Source organism: Vigna angularis, chromosome 10, assembly GCF_016808095.1.
Source record: "Vigna angularis cultivar LongXiaoDou No.4 chromosome 10, ASM1680809v1, whole genome shotgun sequence".
In the NCBI taxonomy this organism is placed as follows: domain Eukaryota; kingdom Viridiplantae; phylum Streptophyta; class Magnoliopsida; order Fabales; family Fabaceae; genus Vigna; species Vigna angularis.
The window spans coordinates 853,334-879,605 of record NC_068979.1 but is presented as its reverse complement, the minus strand read 5'-3'; the positions used below and the strand labels follow the sequence as shown (position 1 = coordinate 879,605).

Sequence of the window (26,272 nt, the reverse complement as noted above, 5' to 3'; positions counted from 1 at the left end):
AATAAACAAAAAAGTTGTATGAGTGCTCGTGCGATCTTACGCATCAGCCTAGTGTTCATTACGCAAAACAATAAAAAACAAAGAAAAAGTCGTGTGAGTGCTCGTGCGATCGTACGCATCAGCCTAGTGCTCATTACGCAAAAATTTAAATATTATACAAAAAAATACCAAAAAAAAATATAAAATCTTTAAAAACCAAAAACATCAGCATTTTCAAACAACAAACAGTCTTGCTAGCCAGAACTACGTGATCCTTGATTCTCCATCAAAAGTGGAGATACGTAGAAGCAAGGCTAGTCCTTGTCAGGTTCGTTTCCCCAAAAATCCAAATTTATCCATAATCAATCAAACAAATCTTTCAAACGATTTCCAAACAAATTTTCAAGCAGTTTCAAAAGAACTACGAAACCCTGATTTCTCATTCTGAATGAGAATACGTAGGAGCAAGGTCAATCCTTGTCGGGCCCAAAAAACCTAAAAAATACATTTTGTTTCTTAAGAGTTTTATTTTAGGGGATAGTTAAACATTTTGAAAACTACATCATATTCGCGTATTTAATTAAAGGTACTGCCTTAGGGCAGGCGTTGTAGGGTGCTAATACCTTCCCTACACGTAACCGACTCCCGAACCTAGAATCTCATTTTCGTAGGCCAATGCCTTATCATTTTATGGTTTTTCCGTAGTTTTCCAGAATAAACTATGGTGGCGACTCCAAATCTCTTTTTTCAAAATCGTTTTATTTTCGGGTCGTCGTCCCGTCGCGATTCCGGTTGCGACATTGGGTGTTATAACTGAAACTGTGAAATTGTACATGTTGTGATGTGATGAATTTAATCTGTTTTGAATGAGTCTGTTGGCTGAAATTGATCTTGTTGAAAGGTCTGGAGTAAGGGTTCAGTAATAGCTTGTATATGGATATTAAATAGATGTACAGATATTGTTTGAGGTTGCTGTGAGAGGAAGTGAAAATATTAAAATTTGGCATTTCAGATTTAGAGCATAAGAGAACAGGATAGATAATTTAAATAAATCAATTGTTAATTATTGAGGGCCTTTCTTTGTTGGTAGGATAGAGGAACCTTAAAAACCTGAGTTAGCACATCCCTGATCATAGAGCAGCCCTGGCCTGGTCCAGTTAGTTGTGACTAGTCATATGTGCTGGCGTCGAAGGTGAGTTTGATGCGTTCAGACATCTGGGTCCTCTCCGGTGACCAATTGGGGTAAAGAAAGATCTCTACTAGGATGAAAATAAAATAAAACAAGTTGATTGTAGATGCATAAAGTTATCATGGTAAAAACTTCATATATATTTTATTTATCGTTACATTGAGCCCAGACTTTAATATGTAGTTCCTGAGATATGTTGATGTATTTTGGCTGATCTATGATCTTTGATTGGTGAAAATATGTTGAGTTATACTCATTATGGGCAAAATGAGTTTATAATATGAAGTATGATATCTGGCAATATGTTTAATTTATTGACACCAAAACGGGTTATTATGATTAAAGAATGAACATGATTGAGTTATGTGGATAAGAGAGTATGAATTGTTGATTTTATGAAATGTTGGAGTGGATATAAGAAATCATTATTTATGAAATGATGTTTACTACTGGGAGTAATATGTTCGAGTTATACCATGAGAGCTTGATATGAGCAAAGTAACACCCGAGGTTTATGAAAGCAGGCAGAAAGTGGTCTGACCATAAGGCTTTGACATAAACATATGATTCGTAAGTTTTATAGAAGCAGGCAGAGAAAGGTCTGACCATAAGGCTTCAGAAAGTAAGACATAGTATACAAGTAAGGCTTAAGGAAGCAGGCAGAGAACGGACTGACCATAAGGCTTCGTGAGTAAGCATGGTATACTTGTAAGGTTTATGAAAATGAGAAAGAGGATTTTGAAGAAGTTAAAAGAAAAAAAAATGGATTAATGACATCGGGATAATGTTATTTATAAATTGCGGAAATACATGATTGAAACATTTATATTATAAGTAAGTTTAATGATTGTATGATATGGTTGGCTTACCCTTATTTGTTTGTGCTATGATCATATAACTCATGTTATATGTGAACAGATAATGTTGCAGATGCGGTTGAAAAAGCTTAAAGATGATGAGAGAGATGCGGGGAAAAACTTTCAGGGATTTTTGTAAAAAGAATAAATTTGCATTGGAAAAATATGTTGTGTAAGACTTATAAGTTTAATTTCGAATTTATGTTAAGTGGTGAAGACTATAATATTTAAAGTTTGTAAGTTTGGAATTGTACTTTGAAAGAATTGAAATAAAGTTTGATTGTTTCTATCAGATATCAAATTAATTTAGTCTTTACTATAAGTAATACCCTTTTATTATATTTGGGTGTTACAGGGAGGTCTTGTGTGAGGGTACTTTTTGGATAATCTTGTAGATTGAGCTTTGGCTCTTTGTGAAGGGGAAACCCTTGGAGGAGAGAGTGCTCTCCTATTCTTGTATTCTTTGGTTACAATAATAATCCAGTTCTGTTTCCAGTAATTTGGTGAGTGAGTGTGTGTTGTTTTGAATGATAGTTAGACTTCTTGACTAAAGAAGCCTAACAAATTGGTCCGACCTGCTGGATCCGCTTGGGATGGGACAGCCAGATCAAGAAGGGATTGGTACACTTGCCAAACGTACATCACAACCCAGTTGAGGTTGTTTACAGATTAAGAGAGGAACTTCTACAAGACATAAAGAAAGGCAAGAAATTCTCTGAAGAAGGAGAGAACTTGGCTAATGATGAAGAGAAGAAGGAAGAAAGAGGTCCACAGGGCAGTAAACCAGATGAAGAACCACTTGTCCCGTGGGTTGAAGGAGTGGAGTTGTCCACAATTGAAGGGGATGTTTTTGAAGTTCAACACATCAAAGGATCAATAAAGGTTCACCCAACAGTCAATAATATGGAAGAAAATGCAGTCCAAGGATTCAAGACCTGGCAACAAAATTCCAAGAACCTTTCTTGGAAAAATCTGGCAACAAATCTACTAAGGATAGTTGAAGGAAACAGGAGAAGCATGCTCTGTGAGAGTTGGGCAGCAATAACACAAATTGGGAGTGTGGCCATTTTAAGTGAGAATTTGAAAGTAGATGGAGGTAACCCTGTGAATCATTCAAATCTGGTTGGATCTTCATTTAATTTTCCTGAAACTGGATTTAGTAATGATATGTGGTTGAAGAAAGTTTTTCGCTTTTAGTCATTCTCTAATTATACTATTAAATCTAGCTTTTTGTTGGAAATAAGGGAGCACCAATTGCCAAAAGTGTTGTTGCTACAAGAACTGATGATGTCAGAGATGTGATTCTGAGGATTTCACAAAATTGGGCTAAAAGAATCCAGGAAGAGTGGAAGTCATTGGAGGAGGATCTCTTATATCGACCACCACCCAAGCCCCCAGATTTAAAATTGCAAACAGTAGTAGTGGTATTGGATGGTTTGACAGCAATAACAAGGTCTGGGAGTGGGAAAAATTTCATCCAAAAATTAAAGATATGGTTGTCACAAACATATAAAACACCAGAAGACCAATGGCAGGAATATTTCTTTGCAAGGCTGCAATATAACGTTCAGAGGAAACAGTTTAGGGTTCCAACATTGAGGACAAGGTTGTTTTGCAGCGGGGTGTAATGTTAGGATATAATGTGTGCATAATAAAAGGAAATAGGTTAAGAATTAGTTGTTAGTTAGCTGGTTAAGGGGGCCTTTATAAGAAGGTCGGGAGGTCTTGTGTGAGGGTAATTTTTGGATAATCTTGTAGATTGAGCTTTGACTCTTTATGAAGGGGAAACCCTTGGAGGAGAGAGTTCTCTCCTATTCTTATATTCTTTGGTTACAATAATAATCTAGTTCTGTTTCCAGTAATTTGGTGAGTGAGTGTGTGCTGTTTTGAGTGATAGTTAGACTTTTTGACTAAAGAATAACATAGTTTGACAGATAGATATCTACCCCCGCTCGGTCTGAACTTTAAAGAAAAGATATCTACCCGCTTAGTCTAAACTTTAAAGGAAAGCTATCTATCCGCTCGGTCTGAACTTTAAAAGAGTGAAGAATAAAAAAGCATTGTAAGAAAGACAACCTTAAAAATAGAATGAAATAACCAAGTGTGAAGAAATTTTTTATTGTTGTATTTTTTAAATAAAATTTTAATTAATATTATTTTATTTTTCGATATTGTTGAATGCTAATTTTTCTGCATTATATACTGAAGGACAAGAAGAAGAAAAGATACAGATAAGAGTGGCAATGTATATACATGAGAGAAAGAGTGGTTAACATGTTTCTATTTCTATATGGGAAGCATATCCATTGAAGCTTTAATGGTCGAGAATGATTGCACAAACAGAAGTCCAGGTCGTTGAAGGTGACAGTAAGTAACAACCTCAAATAAGATCTAAATTTATAAAATATCAGCAAATTTATGTATAATTGAATAACTTATTCATGATGGATTACACATTTTTGGCCAGAAAATCTTAGTTCCACATCAGAATTGACTAAGGTCCTCACAAACAACAGAAATTGTGAACAGAAGTAGAAGTAGTATTAGAAGGGTAAACTTTGATTAGGGATTATGTTCCGCTTTGATGCTCAAAAGAATCCAGTTTGCAGTACTAAATACAATATGTAAGAAGCGTTGAAATCGCCCCTTTAGCCAAAAATTAAAAAAATAAAATACAATGCCCTTCCTTTCTTTCTCACAATCAATCTGGCCAAAGGAAAGGGTGTTGATCTGTGAACTGGCAAAAATATAAATACCAATTGCCAGTTACAGTGCTTCAGTTCATCTGTTGAACAAACATAACAACGTTGGATTCAAGAATCAGGGCCCACGGGTTGGAGCAAAACAGAAGCACCCTGAATTCTGATCTTCTGGTATCATTCCACCACCTTTGCTGGTATCAAGTGCTTCCAGCATTCTCACCACCTCGTCCATTTCTGGCCGCTTGTTCGGATTCGCATCCCAACATCTCCGCATGATGTTTGATAAGGCGCTTGGACAACACCTTGGTATGTCTGGTCGTAAATTCTGTGCAAGAATACAAGCAATGTCAATCATGCCCAACATTACATAAAGACTGTTTGAATAAATCATAGTTTGTCGTGTTAACTTACTTGCCGAACAACTGCAGATGATACATCAGCAAAACTTAGATCTGGATAAGGCATATCACAGCAGTAAATTTCCCACAAGCAAATGCCAAAGCTATAGACATCGCATCTCCTGTTGTAAGGCTTCCCATCCAGAACCTACATTTCGTGTAATCCTATGATTAAAGCTAATAACCACAAGTGATTTTGTTTGACAGACAACCTTGGATATATATATATATGCACACATAATAATGTAAATTGCACCTCACAGAAGAAAGTATTTGAATATTGAAATCATAGTTGAAATCACAATAGAGGTAATCCTGTTAAAAACACCTACCTCTGGGGCCATGTATCCAAGGGTTCCAGTTTCACCTGTCATGTCGCTTGGATTCATAGCTTCAACCCGAGCAACTCCAAAATCAGCTATTTTCAGATTACGACTAGGACTTAGTAACATATTCTCTGATTTAACATCTCGATGAACAATCTTCTTCGAGTGTAGATAATGAAGACTGCATTTTTGGGAAACCAATGAATTTGTATTAGTAAAATATATGCAGTTTTGTTACTGTCGAGATGTTCAAATAGGACATACCCTCTTGCAAGATCCAAAGCCAGCTGAACCACAACCTTGTAAGCTAGTTTCTTCCTCCTATTTTTGATCAAGTATTGCTTCAGTGTCCCACCAGAGATAAACTCAACAATGACACAGCATGCCCTAGAAGGAAGAGTCTCTTCCTCTCCATTCGAATTTTTTGAGGGAATCTTGAGATTTGAAGTGCCCATCGAAGCTCCAACAAACTGTTGCACAGATGAATACAACACAATTACTAATCTGAAAATTTATACACCAAAACAAAATTGCTGTGGAGAGATATGGATTTAATCCGTATCTCCTCCTGAACAGGCAACAAGAACAGAAATCTAAGCATGCTAAGAGATCAGAACAAAGTAAAAAAAATGTCATTACTAAAAGCGTGTGCTATCAGTAGCAATCACTTCTTTCTTCATCTTTGTCAAGTATCAAGTAGTCGTCATTCATTTCAATAAATAAGACTGAATACTATGAGTTCTTACTTTTGTCACATTAGGATGGTCAAGTTTGTGCCAGACGGCAACCTCCTGTCTAAAAGATGCCCGTAAAGCAGCAGCTTCAGCTGGGGTAGCTACACCATCCTCACCCCAGTCCAATACTTTCACTGTAAATATTCAACATGACAATCCAAAAGGATAGTAGACTTGGTATACCGCTATATTCCCATACAATAAATTTATTATACACACATTCATAAAAATATAGTTTGGAAAAATGAGAAAATGAGGAGTAAATATTTAAGTTTGATAGTATAGTAAGTTTCAAACACCATCTCAGCATTTAACTTCATTGTTAAAAAAACTGGATATGTCCCTAGACCAGCATCTAACAGCATGGAGAAAAAAAAAAACATTGTCTCTCATTGGTTATTTTCATTCAACACTGCTGAAGCCATGTTCTCTTACTCACAGCATCATCAAACCCAGGCATAGATTCGAACAATCATACCAAATTGCAATGACTATAATATTGATTTAAAAAAAAAAAACAAATTAAACTCCAGACTCAGGGTATGAGAAAACCAGCCAATTTTGTCAAAAGCTAGAAAGAATGCAGTCTATGCAGAACGATTAAGCATCTAAACAGAAATACTGAATCACATATTCAATCTCTTTTCCCTCACATTTTATGAAAACAAAAATCATCCAGAATAACGTATAAAGTAAATAAAAGAAGTGGAAATACCAGCAACGTCATGAGAATCATAGGTGCCCCTGTATACAGTACCATAGGCTCCCTGAGCCACAACATATCGTAGATCCAATTTGGCCAAATCGACCTCCCAGTCTTCTTTGGCCCGTTTTGCCTCAGTGGTGCTCCTTGACCAAACCCTGCTCAAGTGCTTTTCCAGCTGCGCATCCAAACTCTTGAGATCAATCTTATCAGCTCTGAATATCATATCCTTACTGCTTATGTTTCCAGCACCCTTCATCTTTGAATTCAGAGCCCCTTCTGCTTCCAATTCCCTCTTTGGTGTCTTAACAGCCTCGCTTTCTGAATCCATCTTCCCCACTCACCACTTCAAATTCCAAATCCAATACGTACAACCCCCACGATGTTAAAATAATTTATAAGAAAAACGCTGCCATAAAAATTTAACAAACCAAAAAAAGTTTCGAAATTTATGTATGTGTAATAAAAATTAAGGAGCAAGGAGCAAGAAGCATCCTCAAAAAAAGTGTGCCTTCCTCTGTATATTATACCATGTCTAGAAAATTGACTTTTCGTTATTCAAAATCATTTTTCTCTTGCCAAAGAATTGTTTTATTGACTAGTTCCCTTGAGAAAATAGTACCAGAATAAAGAAAATAATAGCTATCAGAAAACGACCCAATTCGCACTATTCGGCGAGTAAGACCAATGAACCAGAAAAATAAAATTAATTATTTTGGGTGAAAAATTAAAACAAAAGAAGAGGTATCTACCAAAGCACAAACCTTGACAGAAGCCACCAAGAAACGAGCGGCCAGCTGAAGCATCAAACGAAACAAGAAAAATCAGATTAAGAATTACGCTAAATGTGACAAAAAAAAATTGACCTTTTTTTTATGGCCCCAAAAATAACAGAAAAAAAAGTACCTTTTTAGCTTTTGTAAGAATCAAAGGCTTTTGGGTTTTGATGCAATGAGCATTGCGGAGGTTGTCATCACCGATTCTGAGATGCCAACAGAAACCCAATCCCAACAATCCATCGCTCAAACTTTGTTAAAGGAGCGATTTTGAAGGGTAAAGCCACAGGAAAAAGTAAAACAAACCGGCAAATAAACAACCCCAAAAATCAAAGTTAAAAAATAAAAAATAAAATCAACGGTGAACCTCCCAGAGAAATGCGCCGGTGTTCCCTGTAATGTGGAAGAGAGAGAGAGAATGTTTGAAAATAGGTGAAACAATGAAAGGCAACAAATAATTACAATATTATATCATATCATATCTCAGCTTACCTTGTTCGTGTTGCTGTGTCGTGAATTTTACGTATCAGATGAATGTATGATGTATTATGTATATGTATGTATGCATATAAGATATAAGATCAGTCTAATAGTATAATAAAATAAAATTAAACGTAGGGCTTGTTTGTGAGTTGACAGTTTGTGATTCTGATTATTTAGTTAGAACGACAGAGAGACAGACACATTGATTCCTAATCCTAGATTTGTTTGCTGTTTCTTGTTTGTTGCCCCTTTTGTTCTCATAAATCTTTTTGCTTCAACAACTACTAAAATGAGGTGATTTAAGGTTCATTCATTTTGTAAGTATTCTTTTGCATTCAATACTCTATCCCCATCAAGAAAAATTTAATCATTTTTTTTCTCCTAATTTCTAATACATCTTTTAAAAGTAAAATTGTAACATGATTATATATTCCAAAACCAACCATATTTCAAATATAATAATTAACTATATTATTTTATCAATTTCAATTTTGAATCTAAATTTATAAATTAAAAATATATTTAAATATGGTTTTTAATATAGAATGATTATCTACCCTCGTAGTAGAAATAATCCAATTTAATAAAAGAAATCTCGTTAAACTAAACTAACATTATATTGATTGGATGGTCATGGGTTACAAAATTAAGATAAGAATCTTATAAAATCTGAGTTAAAATTTATCCATTAAAATATGTTCATACGACATAAAAATTAAGATCCATAATTTTGAATAAGATTTTGAATTATAAAAATAAACAATATATTTTTTATCTTGAAAATATATATATACTAAACAATGACTAAATAAAATTTGTGATAAATAGTGTAGGATTTGACTGATAGATTAAAAAAAATTTATTTCCAAATTTATTCTCACTTACCTCTAAATCTACTAAAATAAATAACAAAAAATTTACCTTTAAATCCCCTCAATTTCATTTAATCGCTGTTTCAAATCTATTCAAGTGAACAAAAGTGTAAATAAAATATTAATAGGAATCTAGTTCTCGTTAGACTTGCAGTAGAGTAAAAATTGTAAAATAATATAAAAAGTGATTTACATATTAAAATTAATCAAATTTGAATTAATACATTTAATGTGCCTCTTGCAAAGAAGATGCTCATAATTTTTATTCAAATTGTATCACAAGTTCATGAAATAGTAAATAATTTGGTGAATCAACATGAAAAATCTGTAAACACTACAAATTTGACCATAAAAAAAAAAAGAAAAATCGAATTTATATACTAAAATTTATAAAAACGGTGATTATTGCGTGATACTTTGTATAATTAAACCTAATTTTTATAATAATATTTATAATAGAAACGTTTAAACATACAATTAAAATAAGAATACAAAATAAATTGCATTAACTTTGTTTATTATTTATTTAATGAATCGCATCGGCATTTATTACAAAGCGTGTTCCAATACACAATTTATAAACCTTATCCTTTCTAAAATTATAGTTGTTTAATCTCAAAGAGTGTTTAATATGAAAACATTAATTATTTGTTGACTAAAATGTTATTTAATGTAATATATTAAAAATGTCAATGTTTCAGTAGACTTAAATAATAGTATAAATGAAAAAAAAAAATAACAAATGTTCGATACTGGGGGAATGTATAAGGACATGAGTTTTAATAATGTTATTACCCAGTCTTTGAATTTGTGTATCAATTTATTTATTAACTACTGTATATTGATTTGTTATATTTAGAAATATTTTGATTTTGAAAATAAAAAATATCAGAGAAATCTAATAAATAAAGGCTATGAATTTATATTACATTGATATTTTTACTTATTTATAGTATACAAGTTTGACATTATTCAAAAATTATTATTACTTAATTATAATTTTATAATTTTATAGCTTTATAGTCTTATAGTCTTGTAGTCTCATAGTTTTATAGTCTTATACTCTGATAGTCTTATAGTGTTATAGTTTTCTAATTTTCTAAAATTTTAATTTTATAATTTTGTGATCTTATCATCTTATAATCTTACTATCTTATAATTTTTATATTCTTATAATTTTATTATATTATATTATTGTATTCTTATATGTTTATAAAATGATATACGGTGATAAGTGAGCAAGTAACATGACAAGATAAAGTTTTAAAAAAAAGAAATAACCAAAACTTAATTAAAAAATATAAATTTATCGAGTAATTAATAGATTATAAAAATTTATTAGAATACAGTTTTCAATTTTTTTAGAAACATTAAACTTAATTAAGCCTTAAAATAATATAAATTCATGTTTTAATTGTTTTTTAATAAAATTTTTAGATGTTTAACATGTTATTAATTTATATGATATACTGTTGTTTTTTTCTGTTAATTTAGGTTTTCTTATGTTTAATTATATTTTTATTTTTAGTAACATTAATGAAAGAAAACCGGTTAAAAATAATGAAAAATAGTACAATGGCGTTAAAATTATTTTATTATTTAATCAATTTTTAATTTTTTTATGTATGTCAAATAAATTATCAATTATAATTATATAACACTTATGAGTATTTTTGCTTTTTAAATAAAATAAAAATAAATGAATCATTATTAGGTTTTAATTCATTTAATGTCACACTTAATTTTAATTTTTTGTAAAATTCATTACTTATTAATTATTCTTAAACTTTTTTAAAATTCAATATTTATTAATTATTTTAAGATGTGTTTAACACTATTCTTATTTTTACTATTAGTAATCAGAGATTGATACTGAATTTAATAATATCATTAATGGTGGTTTGAATATTGCATCAATGTTTTTTATTATTAGGCATGTATTTATCATTTCCTAAAAGCAAATACATACCTTAGTTTCTTTCTAAACATTATATTTTTTAATTTTTAATTTTATTTATTTATCATTTACAAATTTCAATGTCTTTAATTACATTTTTTTATATGTTATATACTTTTATGTGTATCAATATTTAAATTATATATATATATATATATATATATATATATATATATATATATATATATATATATTGTTAGATGAAAAAAATACGATAATTTTAGTTTAATTAATAAAGCTTTTTGTTTTTGTTCATCTTATAAAAACAACATAAATTTTATGTTTTACTACATAATGAACGAGAATTATTTTTATTGGATTTGGACGGAATGTCATTGAAGTGAAATATAAAGCTGTTAGGCTGTGGTCAAACAAATTTTTATTCATAAATTAATTTGAACTTATTAAAAAATATTTATTTTTATTTCTTATTTTCTTCAAAATTCAACAGACTTATCCATATGACAGATTTGTATAGCAAGCCAATATGTTTATTGAGATATATGAATTACAATCGTTAAATTTTAAGAATCACTTTCAAAATGTGTGAAAACCAAACATATTATTAGTTTATTCCTTTCACCTGTTCTCTCTCGTATACTTTTTACTCTTTTAAGATTCGATTCTGGTGTATTTTGAATTTTTCTTTGCTTATATAGAGTTAGTTAATGTTATTTTAAAGTTCATAGCACGTTAAATCTGCATATAATATATTAATTGAATTATATTTTTTAATAAAGAGTGTAATATATTATTTGACTTACTTTAGTTCCATAAATTAAACTGTCACCTGCAATGTAAATTTTAGAATCTTTCATGTGACACAGGTCAAAGTCAACAGGCGCATGCTTTGATGCGTCAATTTAAAAAGTCAACTGGGGTTTAATTGTAACACATAACAGAGGTTATTAAATCAAAGATAAAGTACAAAGGATAATTGATTAAATAATTGGACGCATGATATCGAAATGTCAATACCCAAAGTGTAATATGGTATCATAAAATTGAATGGGATATTTCACTTTATTTATCTGAAATAGGACGAGGATGACCGTGTGAAGGGTTTTTGTTTATGTGGAACGTTATCCTGATTTCTTGCTTCAGTAATTGATCAGTGTAGAGGTGATATTTGTGTAAGACACTCAATTCAGAGTTTTTCTTGTAATTTAATAGTGAGTAAAAAAAGCAAGTTTACCTTAAAATTAAATCTTTATTTATAAAGTTTAGAAGAATCTGATAAATTAATTTACTTCTTAACACTCATTAATAAAAACTTTAACCACTTGGTAGTAATCATTGTAATATTAACTGTGCATTAATTTTACGCATTAACTCTGTTCAACGGTTGTCGGAACCGAACAGTCATTAGATACTTTCTGACATATCAACCACTCGGTTCTTTCCATCCGGTTTGTCATCGTATCCTATCGGTCACCTATAAGTCTATAGTAACACATTGCATATTACATTTATATATATAAACAAACCCTTTAATTACCGTAATTAGAAAATGTTACATTTTTAAACTTGGGAAACCGCTAGAGTTGATGAACTAAGGTTGAAAATGAGAGTTACAAACTCATGGAAACTTGCAACAGAATGCGTCTTCCAAAGTTTGAATCCATAGAACTAATTATCATTGGAGAATGGTACAAGGAAAGAACAATAGCCAAGAAAAGTCTAAGAACAATATTTATCAAGAAGTGTTTTTCAGAATCTGACAGAGTACACAACACGACAACCCATGATATTCTGCTCATATAATTTCATAACACCAAGGACTATACTTAGGAATATTATTATATACCGAAATAAAAGACGAAATATTATTGGTTTATGCGATTTTCCATCTAGAATTAAGTGTACTGTGTTATCCTCATCTCAAAAATTACGTTTTCTCAATTTTTTTTTTCTAACAGCGGTTTTAATTTTGGGCTCAAAATTGTCTGAAACGTGGTGTTTTTAGTAAGGAGATGGTTGTTTAACGTTAGGCCCATGTTGAGTAAACATTTAGCACTTGCATATTACTTTTTGCACCCTATCAAATTTAGAGAGTACTGCAGCATAAGATGGAGAAAATAAATAGTTGTACTCTGTACGGTAAAAGAGAAAACGATTGGATTTTACAATGAATCAAAAAGGAATCGAGCTATCTGGGAAAGTTCATTAGCAACGTGACATTCACAAAAAGAAAAGAGCACCACTGATTTGGGTTTTATGTTTCACATATTGTGTTTTTTTCTTCCTGAATTCTGACATTTTCCTCTGTGCTGTAATCATAGCTTTTACTTTTGTCCATTTACTAACTTTCCAGAATGTTGCCCTTTTACGATAACGAAAATACATAACAACGTTTTTTAATTCAATTTTTTATCCTTTTTTGTTTTTTCCTCATTAAAAGGAACCAACGATAAATATTATTAAATGAAATAATTAAATTAAAAATACCGATAATATAAGCATCAACAACTCAAGGTGTTGGATATTCAAAGTAAACTTAACAATGAAGAATTTTGTTTAAATGTCGTGTGCAATATTTTTACACACTTCTCCAATGTTTATTATTTATTTCATTAGAAATTTCATTTCTATTATCTATTAAAAACTAAATTTTAATTAAGAAAAAATGTCAGTTCGTCATCAAAATATATATGTAAAAAAATTCTTAAAATTCATAAATAAAAGAGTACCGAAAATAAAATCAAACTAAGAAAACATACTTTTAATCTTAATATAAATTTAACAAATAGAATAAAAACAACACTAATATAAATAAAAAGACATATTAATGAAAAGTAAGGATAAAAATATTACCACATATAAATATCATGAAATTAAAAAAAATGTCAAAATTCTCAAAAAGAAATAAGTTTGTAATAGAAAAAAGAAAAAAGAGAGTTAAGAAGTGGAACTAGAAGAAAAAGATAAAAAAAAAAAACCTAAAATAAAAAATTGATTATAAGAGAATAAAATATTATATTTTTTATAACAAAATTATAATTTATTGAAAAAATATTTTAACTCGTTATTAAATATTATTTTTAATATAAAAATTACCTGATAATTTAACTAAATTTTATTTTCAAATATATAGATATATTAATATCAAAATACTTCTTTTTAGATTTTTTTTTCTCTTAAATATAATTTGATAATTAATTTAATAGATAAATATTACTATTCAAAACATGAAAATTTTTGTAAGATTTAAAACAAGTACTTTATTTGTTTTACCCTTCGTCTGAATATGAGAGTGAATCGACGGTTTTAGTAGCTGACAATTTTTACTTGAAAGAATCAGAGAGGGAGAAAGGGAACTAAATAAAAATAGTGGAGGAAATACCTATTTTAATAAAAAAAAACAATTATTTAGTTAAGACTGCATTAAAAAGGAAATATTTTAATAAAGTGTAATTACAATTACAACTTTCAAGCTGTCTTAATTATAGGTAATATATGCATGGTTGGTCTCCGATGATAGAAATCGTGAAGTTTGACGGATTCAACTTATCCGACAACTTTGTATATATTTAGTTAATCTATACATATACACAAACGTTAACGCTTACGGCGACTAAATAGCGGTTTGGATTATCCACAGCCTCCCTTGCAGCAATCGGAAACTGTGTTCTGCATGCGGTCAAAAACACTGTCCTATAATACCCCACCACGTGGCCTTGTGTTATGCCTTTTCTGCATGTTACTCATAATATAAATGGGTTCCTTCCCACGGAGGAGAATCAATACATATCATATCACCTTTGTTTCATTCCACAAGAACAAAAAATGGCTTTCAGGGCAGCGGTAAGTCGATTCCTTTTCCATCTTTTAGCAGATGTTTTAGCTAAACCCTATTGTTCTTGAAGGCAAAATACGTCAAGAATGCAAAAAACCAATATATATATATGTAACTGGTATGATATTAATTACATGCAGAAAAATTTTCCACTTACGTTGGTTGAATTGGGAAGTGGAAGGCGAGCATTTACCAGTCCGACGACTCCAAAAATGAAGCCGGTGTCCCGAGTGATGGATGCTGATCATCATAACTCGAACTCTGGGTACGTGTATAAAGTGAAAGAATCTATATATATTAAAAGGTTTACTCTTTGTTCACTTGAATCAATTTGGAGAAAGTGAAGGAGTGGATTTGAAGATAAACTTTTTTTTTTGTTTATTTGAGTGAATTTGAAAGTAAGCGAGAGTGAATTTGGAAGCAACGATTGTGAGAATTAGTGTAGGATTTTATTGATGTAACAGATTAAAAAAATTTACTTCCAAATCCACTCTCACTTACCTCCAAATTCACTCAAATAAACAACAAAAAAGTTTATCTTCAAATCCTCTTAAATCCGCTCAATCACTCTCCCCAAATCCATTCAAGTGAACAAAGTCTTAAAGAATAATTATGATGTATTATTTCATAATATCTATATAAATTAAAATAATGCCTAAATTATAGTTATGAGAATATTTTATATATATAGAGAGATAAATGGTACCATGACACACTTTTACATTTATTTAACACATAATAGAAAGATAAAATAGTCGTAAAAGTGTAAAATTTTGTATTTTTTCAAAAAAGAAGAGAAGGAAAAACAAGTAAGATGGTGTCAAATGAATGTAAAAAGTTTAGGTGTGTCAAATAATCACACACACACACACACACATATATATATATATATATATATATATATATATATATATATATATATATATATATATATATATATGTGTGTGTGTGTGTGTGTGTGTGTGTGTGTGTGTGTGTGTGTGTGTGTGTAAAGTGTCTGATATATGAATATATTTTGTTATGGATGGTAGAATGAGCGTGAAGGCAGAGCTTGCACCAGTGTATATAGTGGGCGGAATGGTGTGTGTGGCTTTGGCGATTGCGTCGCACACTGGGTATCAACAACTGGTGCGGTCTCCACAAGTTCATGTGAACAAGAAAAGAAGAGAAACAGTGCCTGAAGTCTCCGATCCTGATCGCACCATGAACTCCGCTGCCAAATTCATTGACGGTTCATTCTTAAGGAAAGTCTCTCACATTCAAGAAAACAAGACCACACTCAACGATCCCATCCACCCTAATCCTTTCACTCGGTAAACCTAACTATATCTTTCTGCATTATATATTCATTCATCACTTACTTATTTTTTTCATTCTTCCATGCAGTCCTCGAACTGTCGAGACATTGAAGACCGTCGGCGTTGAACCCGCCAGACGTTGATCATATATTACAACACGAATAATGATGAGGTGATATATTTTTACATTTATTTGACACATAATATAAGAGTAAAATGATTATGAAGAAATGAACTTTTATATTTTTTTTAGAAATAAAAAATAAAAAATAAGAAAAAGTAATATGAAATGAATGTAAAAATTTAATGTGTGTTAAATATCATTTGTCTTACAATATTACAATAATGATTCTTTTACACACATAAAATTTTTACATTCGTTATCCTTTATTATTTTTTACTCTTTTGTTTTTTGAAAAAAATACAAAAATACACTTTTTATGACTATTTTATTCTTGTCATGTGTGTCAAATGAGTGTAAAGAATGTCACTCTATAATTACTCTTTCTCTTAATTCTTAATATTATTTTCACATCCAACAAATTTTACACACTATTTTATCTTTCAATAACTTTCTTTTTGATAAATACAAAAAGAGTTAAATTTTTTTAATGATCAAAATATCTTAAAAGTGAGTTGCCAAATAATACATATTTGAAGGATAAAATTTATGAATTTAGATTTTTTGTTGAATTTTTCTGTATTATTAAACACTGATTATAATGTTTTAAAATATATTAATTTTTTTTAATGTTCAGCAGAACAACTATAGAGACTAAAATTTGTTGGGTGTGAAAATAATACAATTCTTTATTTCCTTAATATGTGATTTTGAGTATTTTTGTAATTTTGTGATTTTGCACGAGGTAATTGTAAATAAGGCAATGCCTGATATTGGGCCGTCTTCACTCTTAGGAGTATATAGCTGAGACTAAGAGTGTAAAATTGATACGGCGCCACTTTGTATCTTCTTTGTGTATTTGAATGTATATATATAAATATAAATAAATAATTTTTAAACTCTGGAAGCTCAACTGCAAGTTTTCTATGCGAATAATTAGTATGAAAGTATGCCTCATAAACAGTAAGAATTTTCTCGTTTTGAAAATAGAAAATAGAAAAGAAAAGTCATGTATACTGATTTACAACTTCTATACAAATGAAAAAAATAATAAAAAACAAATTTCTTTGTGTTTTTTGTAAAGTTGTGTATAAAAAATATAATTTCTTGATTTTGAAATCGTATTTTTCAAACATGATTTATTTGTTTTTGTAAATCTTTTAAAATTCATTATTTCGGAAAATTTTACTTTAAAATGTATCACTTATGAAAAAGAAAGAAATAATTAATATTGATTTATTTATTCTACTACTTAAAATAAATCAAACATTAAGATATTTTTTTGTCTGCTAATTTGATATTTCTTTTTACAAATATTTGATATTAAATTAAGTAACAATACAAAAGCTTTAAATCTAGTTTATCCTAGAAGATTTAAATATTTCAATTTGATATCACACCAAGACTAAAATCTTACTTCAAATCAAAATTCCCATTCATTAAAGTTAAAAAAAAGTTCAACAGTAACTTTTGTAAGAAAACAAAAATGATATAGACTTAAATACGTGTAACATGATATACGTGTAGATTCATTTGGTATATATTATAAAGATAAAATAGTTGTAAAAAGAATACATTTTTATATTTAAAAAAATAAAGAAAAATAATATCAAATAAATATAAAAAAATATGCTAATCAAAATATAATTTCTCTATGTTTGAAATACGTATGGTCATATACATGTACGAGAGAAGCTTCCACCGCAAACGTAAACCAAGTCAAACAAAAGTACTAAAAATAAATAATAATAATAATAATTAGTTAAAGAAAGGACAATGATACTTATATTTTAACAATATTTTAACATTATCTACGTATCATTTTGTGATTGATTTATGTTGGTGTTTATGATTATTACTATTGATTGTGGAGTAATTTTGGATCAATCACATAATGACAAATAGATGATGTTAAAATATTGTCAAAAAAATGTTGTCAAAAGTATTATTATTTTTAAAGAAAAGTTAAAGCATAAGCTGAATTTGGGTCTGTCGAGAGAGGCATAAAAAATTGTGATGGATTATGTATGTTTCTCTCGCACCACAAAGACATTATCTTATCAGAATGTTGTCTGTCAGGAACCATATGTGAAATTTTTAAGAAAACACTTTCAGTCTTTATTGGGGACATAAACGATCCACACGTTAAGAAGTAAAGAATCAGACAAACAACCCCATTTCATAATATATATGTCAGCTGTGTTTTTTTTTATATAAGAAAATGTATTTAAAATGGGAAAGACTAAAAAGTGTGTGTTGGTTTTAAGAGGGTAAAAAGAAACCAAGGTTCCGCTGAATATGGTTGGTTTGTCAGGTGAGTTAAGGCATCTAAAAAGACCAACACCACATCATTCTTAGTTTAATGCTACTGCCATTCTTTCTTTCATCTTTATTATGTGCATTTCTCTCTTTTATTTAATACCTTGTCTTTCGTATTCATGGTGGCGGGATCGATCACGTGATCTTGTGCTTATAGCATATATGTGACTTACATGGACCACCCAAACTCGACCTCTAAATTTGGGAGCAGAAGGATAAGGTAGACTCATATGTGAAGCATGAACAACTTAATTTTTCATCACTGCCTCACATAAATGCACATTCTATCATTATCATCACACCACCAAACCATACCCTACACCTCTCATCCAACCATGTAACTTTCTTAATACCACTTTTTTTTCTCTCACATTTATAACTAACATACTCAAAGTAAGTATAAACATCCTTCTTTCGATTCTAAGTCCTTTAAGGTAGTATCACTATAATTGAGATAGTATTCATTTTGAATTCAAAGTTTTATTAAAATTTTATATTTGTTTTGGTTCACGAGGTCGATCTCTAGACTCTAAACTCAAGTCTCGATTTTTCTTTTATTTCATATTAGTTGTCGTTCGGTCAAATTTGGATGTTATATGTAAAAATCACTCCAATGCTAAAGTCAGTGTGTGTTTGATTATGTTGACAATAAATGTGTAATCAATATAATTAACTATAAGAATATCACAAACCTATATTTATAGATTTTGGGATGAATTTCTAGTAGTATTGGTCTATGACCCAAATGATAATAGTCTAACTTAGAGTTAATGTAATTATTCTTAATACTAACTTAACTTTTAGTCCGATCTATGTGACAGACTCATATGAGATTATAGACTGGTTGGCCATTCGATTCTTTAACTGATAAACAATTATATTATGCAATATTTAAAAGATATTTTATAAAAATAAAAAAATATATTAAATTTTTTTAATATTAACTTTTAAATAATATAAAACTATTAAATATACCGAAAGATGATGACTCATACTAAACCTAATTTTGTTGGATACAACCTTTTTACGGTGAGTTTGTTATTATCCGTCTCTCACATTTTTTTAGAACAAACATTCTTCTTTTAATTAAAGAAGAAAACAAAGCATGTCTTCGAGAGGTTAATTAAAAAACATTTTCTTTCAAATTATAAAGATTGCCCAAGTATATTTTACGTGTCTCACTTGCGCACTTTTCATTAAAATAGTTACGTGCTTGAAATACTTAATTATATTTGGAAGTGTCAAACTAATAATTAGAGTTATTAGGAATCGTGTTTATAATTGTGTAATAATTCTGAAGGCCAAATAAGTTATTAATATATAGTTTTATAGTAAAAACTTATAATTTAGTGATGCCTTTTAAGATGATTTTTTTAATATAAAATATTGAATAACGTAGAAAGGTTATGCAACTCACGTAATGTAGTCCATCCTCGAGTATATTTTTATGGTTAAGATATTTTCTTAGAACTTTATAATTAAAAAATTAGGAAGTAAAAATAGGAAAAGATCTTAGCCCTAGTTCAGGATGTTGAATTTAATTACCAAATTCAAAATAAAAACACACAGTGAACAAATCAGAAAGATGTTATATTTGTTTTTTAAGATTGTATTTGCTATGTAATATATTCTTTATAAATGATAAAAAAAAAACATTTTTAGACGGTCTAAGTGAAATTGAACTCAAATTTATCAGTCAAAGTTCCGTTTGCAAGTTTTGAAAGTAAAAAAAGTTATTAAAATGATTTTTTTATATTAATATTTTTCTAGTAGTTATAACTTACTCTAACTATTTTTAATGTTTATTTAATCAAAATAATTGTGTGGACCTAAAAATCTAAATATTTAATTATGAACTTATTTTCACCGGAAAGAAAATACTGAATATTTAATAACATTAAATATATTTGACGTTATATGATGACATGCACACGACAACGGAATTCCATTGGTCAAAGTTTGATCGGAACGGTCCAACGAACGGAGAACAGCGTCTTAGGTTAGTTGTCATCTAAATGAACGGTGGATTCTAAATTCCATGCGTGGAAGTGCGTGTTATGGGGTTGCGTACTCCACACTTCAGAAGGTACGTACGTCATTGACTTTCAACTTTCCAAGATTCAGGTATGCATGATCAGCGTAGCATGTACGCGAGTGTTCACCACTTTCCATGTGCCGCACCCACACCAGAACACTCCCTTTTCAAATTCCCAGCGCGCTAAAACGCAATGCCTTAATTAAATGCCTTCATATTCGTGTGAGTGTGAGAGTGTCATCTTATCTGATACAGAATAGACGCTGCTTATTTTGTCGTCATTAATTTAACGGCTATGGTTAGGTCTGATATTCAATCCCTCTTATTCCGTTAAAAAAACACTGTCAAAAAGAATTTATATTGTTTTAATGTGCGAAAAAAATATATTTAATTATTACTATAATTTTCAGAAACTCAAAACGGTAACAAATATTTATTGAGTAATTGTACCATGTCTGCCCTAGTTGGTCACCTTCATTAAACATTTTTACACAATTGAATTAAATAGTCAATCATGAATTTTCATGAGGCTGAAACGTTTCTTAATTGAATGGTTTCTCAGATAGCTTGAAAATTAAATGTCGGGTTTCGCGTATAAATACGTTGGACACGTAAATATATTATGAACGCCTTACGATGTTTTTGGCATGATGAAAAAAATAGTAAGAAAATAAAAAAAAGATTTTTATTCTGTGTTGAAATGGAAACAAAACATCATCACTGTAATTTCCTCTTTTTTTCTGAAACTTTTTGTTTATAGAATGAGTTGGGAGCAGTTACAAGATTATGGCAGAAGGAAATTAACAGGGTTGAAGGCATTCGATTATGGAAGATCTACAACATCTGGAACATAATACAGCAGTTATTATTTGAATGAATGAAAAGAAAAGGAGAGAGGGTAGAAAGAAACAAGGAGAAAATCCAGATAGAGGATGTGGGTGGTTAACTGTATATGTGTTGCTTTAGCGACAAAATAGAAAAGAAGGAAGCAAAAGAGAAGAAAGAAAGAAAAGAATAGAAAGGAAAGAGAGAGATAGAGGAAGGGACAGCTGTGGAAGGAGGGGTTGTGGTCCCCACCACAAAATCTTTCTTCTCCCGCCTTCCCGCTTCTTGAATCATCCTCATCTTCTTCTTGTTCTTGTTTCCTTATCACACCCCACTTATTTGGAGAAACTGATGTTCTGGTGCTGCCATTCTTGATATGGACACCCCAGAGAGGAACCAGATCAGTGCTACCCTCTCAAAGTTTGAGGTTTGCTTCTTCTTTCATTCTCTAAACCTTCACCACTTCAATTTCATGTCTCTGTCTTGTCAAACACTTCCTTTCTCTACTTTTTTTCTGCATGCCACTCATTCTGCACTTTCTTTCTTCTCAATTTTCGCTTCCACTCTTTTCTTTTGCTTCAAACGTTTCTCCATCTAACCTAAATGTCTTATCTTTCTGATTTTGTTCAAGTCATAGTGTCAAAGTTTCTCTCTTTGGAACGAATTGTTTCATTTCTCTAGATCTTTCTTCAACTTCATTTTAGAGGTCATTTTTACAGTTTTTTGTTTTTGTGGGAGTGTTCTACTATTCTTTTTCTCTCTTCTTCTCATGCTTTTGTTGATACAAGTCTAAACTTTGCGGGTTGCTGTACTCGTTTTTTAACAAGGTTTTGTACGTGCCATCAAATTGAGAAAATTCCCCGAGTTTTCTTTTCTTTTCTTTTATGTATTTTATGCATTTGCATTCATACAGACGGTTAATTCGCCAAAACGGGTTTTGACTGGCTCTAAATTTTTAAGAATGATGTTTCACCACAAACTTCACAAACAGTTTCTAAAATAATTTACGTAGTACATTCTTGTAGTGTTTTATAATGTTCAACGAGTAATTCTTGTCAGATCTGGTCTGTTAAGAATGATTTGTAAATTATTCTGATTTGTTGTAGTTGTCGGCAAATTATGGAATGATTTTCTCCATTTTTATTTTTATTTTTGGTAGCTCAAGTTACTCTATTCCTGTGTGTATACATGGTTATCCTTGAATTTATCCAGTTTAAAGTATATATATATATATTTTAACATTTGCCATATGCAGGATTCACCTGTTTTCAATTATATCAACAGTTTGTCTCCTATAAAGCCCGTGAAGTCTGTTCCCATTAGTCAGACTTTCAATTCACTGAGCTTTTCGTCACCTCCATCCGTTTTCACATCACCCCACGTCAGCTGTCTCAAGGAATCTAGATTCCTCAGAAGGTAATTTCGAAAATTTCTGATTTTTATGTCGTTTTTTGTAACATCGAGTTATATATATAGTGATCCATCTCCGGTTCTTGCCAATTGTTCGTCTTTAGACATATCCCATTGGGCACATGGAAGCCTAAGGTTTCTTCTGAAGATGTAAATAAAGTTCACACAAGTGAAGAAGAAGAGACTCTTGCAGATTCTAAACGTGCCCATCATAACAAGACTGAATCACAGGAGAACACTGAAAAAAGGGTTTCTATAGGAGATGCTTCAATTGAGCTATCTAGCGAGCACATAAAATTCTCAGATGAGCCGCAGCAAACTTTAAAGTATGACACTTGCGGTAGCCCTGGCTATGATCCCTCACTCTGTGATGATGAGGATAGCACTCTTTTGGAAATTGCCGGTGAGGCAGCAGCAGATGTTGGCTACGTTCAGGAAGGGTGTAAAACTGATTCGGTCGAGAGTGAAGTTCATCTTCAGGAAATATGTCAGATGGAGCCAAAAAGTGAAGATCCAGACTGTTACTGGGATAGTTTAGTTCCTGATGGCTCTGATATGCTAATCTTTAATTCCCCAGGTGAAGCAGAAGCTTTTAAGGGTCTGATGCACAAACCGTTGGACCCTTCTATACGACTGAGCGAATTTATGTCTGTGCTGCCACTTTCTGCTGTCCATAATGGTAGGAAAATGTTCATTGTTGATTCGGTTGCTTCAGGTTCTGAACATGAAATTGGAGATCATTGTTCTGAGCCAACGATCGCAGCCACGGACACGGATCAAACACGGGATAATCTTGCCGATGTTGTTTTGGTGACTAGCAATTATAACGAGAACGCAAATGATCAGGTAGGCATGTGAAATCTGTAAGTCTTGAGGCATGGTTCTCTAGGCTCTGTTGTTTTGATTTTGGTATGAAATATGTATATCAGCAATTAACTTTTTTCTCATCAGAAAAAATTCAACTGTACAATGATGCACTGTTTCCACATTTTTAAGTGTATGATCCTCTTGGGTTTTGGTTTCAGCTTGTTTCTGTCACGCACCGTGCCATACGGAGGCGTTGTCTGGACTTTGAGATGGCCAATGTGCAAAAGAAGAACTCCGATGATAATTCAAAAGCCAGTTCAAGTACATCCGAGTCTGATGAGAGGAATGTTGCCAATGAAAAGCAACTTCTTCCAGCAAAACTCAACGGGAATTTTCAGAGGGGGATTTTGCAGGGAATTGGTCTACACCTGAATGCACTTGCCGCCTTAAAAGAATACAAGGGCATACAAATTGAAAATTTGTCTTCTGGAAGACATCTCAGTCTGCCCAACTCTACTTCTTTGCAAATTACTACAAGCCAAGAACAGCAGCATCTATCGTTGGTACCTGTATCATCTGAAAGAGATTTGGATTCATCAGACAATGTGCTTCAGTCTACCGAAGATTGTTCCCAGCCATCAGTTTACATGGCTGGTGAAGACTTCAATAAGAATAGCCCCAGAAAGAAAAAGCAAGTGCAGTTGTTGATTACCTGTGCATTTCGTTATTTTGAACTTTTCCTTTCTTCATTAGTCTCATATCAAGTTTGATTTGCAGGCGTAAGTTGGAGACACCTGGAGAAACTGAGGGCTGTAAACGCTGCAACTGCAAGAAGTCAAAGTGTTTGAAGCTGTAAGTTTGAAAAGAATGTTATTATATTCATTCTTGGGTTGCAGAATTGGAATATGGTACATTGGTTAATGTCCTAACTTCATGAAGCTTTCATTGCATGAAAGGCTTGAGAACCAAGAAAGGAAAAGAAAATGACCTCAACGTAGTTAAAATTTGAAATTGACCTTATTTATTACCTTTTCTTTTTGTATCAGTTACTGCGAGTGCTTTGCTGCTGGTGTCTACTGCATAGAACCCTGCTCCTGTCAGGATTGCTTCAACAAACCTGTTCATGAAGACACTGTTCTTCAAACTCGCAAGCAGATTGAATCTCGAAACCCTCTTGCATTTGCTCCTAAAGTCATCAGAAGTTCTGATTCTGTTCCTGAAATTGGGGTTAGAAAATAAACTCAGTTTCCACGTGTGCAATTTAAACCACCTTTTATTGGGTGTTAATTATATCTTCTTGCAGGATGATCCAAATAAAACTCCGGCTTCAGCACGACACAAAAGAGGATGCAACTGCAAAAAATCCAGCTGCCTAAAGAAATACTGTGAATGTTATCAGGTTTGCTGCACCCTTGTCCATCATCATCCCATCTTGTATGCTTTCAATTTCGGTTATAATATGAATTACAAATGGTTTTTTTGATTTGAAAAGGGTGGTGTCGGTTGCTCCATTGGCTGTAGATGCGAAGGGTGCAAGAATGCTTTCGGCAGAAAAGATGGTAAGTTTTCAGTCAGGATCAACTAGTTAGAAATGTATTCAGCATTTCGATTGTTTCTTGAATGGTAAATAATATTCCTGTTGTTAATTGGCTTGTTATGAATTGACACAATTCCTTATTTTTGGTTCAGGTTCAGCTCCTGTAAGCATAGAAACTGAGCAAGAAGAAACGGAAACAACTGACAAGGGTATGGCAGAGAAAGCTTCACAGAAAACTGAAATTCAGAACACTGAAGATCATCCGGATTCTGCTACTATGTTAACACCATTACGACTCTCCAGGTTTGAAATGCTTACTTTTGTACAGTTGAGATAATGAACAAAAGCAATGTCTCTTATTGATTGATGTTGTTTCATTTCCATGAGACAGGCCTTTGCTTCCGCTGCCCTTTTCATCAAAGGGAAAGGCACCAAGATCCTTCGTTACCACCATCTCAGGCTCTGCATTGTTTGCCAGCCAAAAGCTTGGGAAATCAAACTCTCTTTGGTCTCAATCCAAGCATTTTCAAACTGTCCCAGATGATGAAATGCCGGATATTCTCCTAGGTGATACCTCTCCTATCACATGCATTAAAACTTCTTCTCCAAATGGCAAGAGGATCTCCTCTCCCAGCTGTGACTTGGGATCATCTCCTAGTCGCAGAGGTGGCAGAAAGTTGATATTACAATCCATTCCTTCATTTCCTTCTCTCACCTCTCACCCTTAGAATGGTGTCTTTTTTTGGTTCTAAGTTAGTCTCTCTCTTCCCTGTTAATCATGTTCTTAGTTTGTTGCCATAGAAGCCACGCCTTAGTCTTTTTATATATATTGATCTCCGTTTTACTTTGGTAATAATATGTTGCATTCCTTGGATAATGTACTATTTAAGTAATAGTTATAATCATTCCCGGGGATTAATCTTTATGATTTTGGCCATTTCTTTATGATTAAGTTCCTGAGGATGCATCTTAATATAAGCTGTTGATTTGTCCCAGAATGTTAATTGTAACTTCATCAACCAAACAAGATTTATAGTTTTTAACCAATGTTGGGACAGGAATCAACCGGTTCCAAGTCATATGAAGCCTACTACTGTCTGTTTTGACTTCCAGGTATAAACAGAAGACTGAAATTTTGTGACTGTCAA

The 26,272-nt window shown here is 31.6% G+C and overlaps 3 protein-coding genes across 6 annotated transcripts; 2 read left to right on the top strand and 1 right to left on the bottom strand.

Annotated features, from left to right (window-relative positions):
• Positions 1–4,563: 4,563 nt before the first annotated feature.
• On the bottom strand, positions 4,564–8,358 carry LOC108320931 (serine/threonine-protein kinase STY13). Of its 4 annotated transcripts, XM_052869342.1 has the most exons (9): positions 8,157–8,358; positions 7,795–8,057; positions 7,641–7,685; positions 6,901–7,234; positions 6,198–6,319; positions 5,716–5,921; positions 5,458–5,632; positions 5,139–5,273; positions 4,564–5,052 (listed from the first exon to the last, which is right to left on the bottom strand). In XM_052869342.1, exons 4-9 carry the CDS (start codon positions 7,217–7,219, stop codon positions 4,846–4,848), a joined length of 1,164 nt encoding a protein of 387 aa, XP_052725302.1. In that variant the 5' UTR covers positions 7,220–7,234; positions 7,641–7,685; positions 7,795–8,057; positions 8,157–8,358; the 3' UTR covers positions 4,564–4,845. The 4 variants fall into 4 exon arrangements, with proteins under 4 accessions (XP_052725302.1, XP_052725301.1, XP_017408020.1 ...); XM_052869341.1 differs by lacking the exon at positions 8,157–8,358 and having other exon boundaries at positions 7,795–8,100; XM_017552531.2 differs by lacking the exon at positions 8,157–8,358 and having other exon boundaries at positions 7,653–7,685; positions 7,795–8,100.
• A 6,383-nt stretch (positions 8,359–14,741) lies between these two features.
• On the top strand, positions 14,742–16,279 carry LOC108320804 (uncharacterized). Its single transcript, XM_052869343.1, has 4 exons — positions 14,742–14,780; positions 14,913–15,037; positions 15,804–16,085; positions 16,159–16,279. Exons 1-4 carry the CDS (start codon positions 14,763–14,765, stop codon positions 16,211–16,213), a joined length of 480 nt encoding a protein of 159 aa, XP_052725303.1. The 5' UTR covers positions 14,742–14,762; the 3' UTR covers positions 16,214–16,279.
• Positions 16,280–21,237: 4,958 nt separating this feature from the next.
• On the top strand, positions 21,238–26,049 carry LOC108320930 (protein tesmin/TSO1-like CXC 2). Its single transcript, XM_017552530.2, has 10 exons — positions 21,238–21,797; positions 22,626–22,786; positions 22,885–23,626; positions 23,806–24,278; positions 24,365–24,439; positions 24,634–24,814; positions 24,891–24,986; positions 25,080–25,146; positions 25,277–25,427; positions 25,516–26,049. Exons 1-10 carry the CDS (start codon positions 21,747–21,749, stop codon positions 25,850–25,852), a joined length of 2,334 nt encoding a protein of 777 aa, XP_017408019.1. The 5' UTR covers positions 21,238–21,746; the 3' UTR covers positions 25,853–26,049.
• The last annotated feature ends 223 nt before the right edge of the window (positions 26,050–26,272 follow it).

Coding starts and splice junctions, on each gene's coding strand:
- LOC108320931 (XM_052869342.1), bottom strand. CDS start 7,219: ATGGATTCAGAAAGCGAGGCTGTTAAGACACCAAAGAGGGAATTGGAA. Junction 5,633..5,715: donor GCTTTGGATCTTGCAAGAGG/GTATGTCCTATT, acceptor CCAAAAATGCAG/TCTTCATTATCTACACTCGA. Junction 5,274..5,457: donor TTGGATACATGGCCCCAGAG/GTAGGTGTTTTT, acceptor CACGAAATGTAG/GTTCTGGATGGGAAGCCTTA.
- LOC108320930 (XM_017552530.2), top strand. CDS start 21,747: ATGGACACCCCAGAGAGGAACCAGATCAGTGCTACCCTCTCAAAGTTT. Junction 24,815..24,890: donor ATTCTGTTCCTGAAATTGGG/GTTAGAAAATAA, acceptor ATCTTCTTGCAG/GATGATCCAAATAAAACTCC. Junction 24,987..25,079: donor AATACTGTGAATGTTATCAG/GTTTGCTGCACC, acceptor TGATTTGAAAAG/GGTGGTGTCGGTTGCTCCAT.
- LOC108320804 (XM_052869343.1), top strand. Junction 15,038..15,803: donor CATCATAACTCGAACTCTGG/GTACGTGTATAA, acceptor TATGGATGGTAG/AATGAGCGTGAAGGCAGAGC. Junction 16,086..16,158: donor CACCCTAATCCTTTCACTCG/GTAAACCTAACT, acceptor TCTTCCATGCAG/TCCTCGAACTGTCGAGACAT.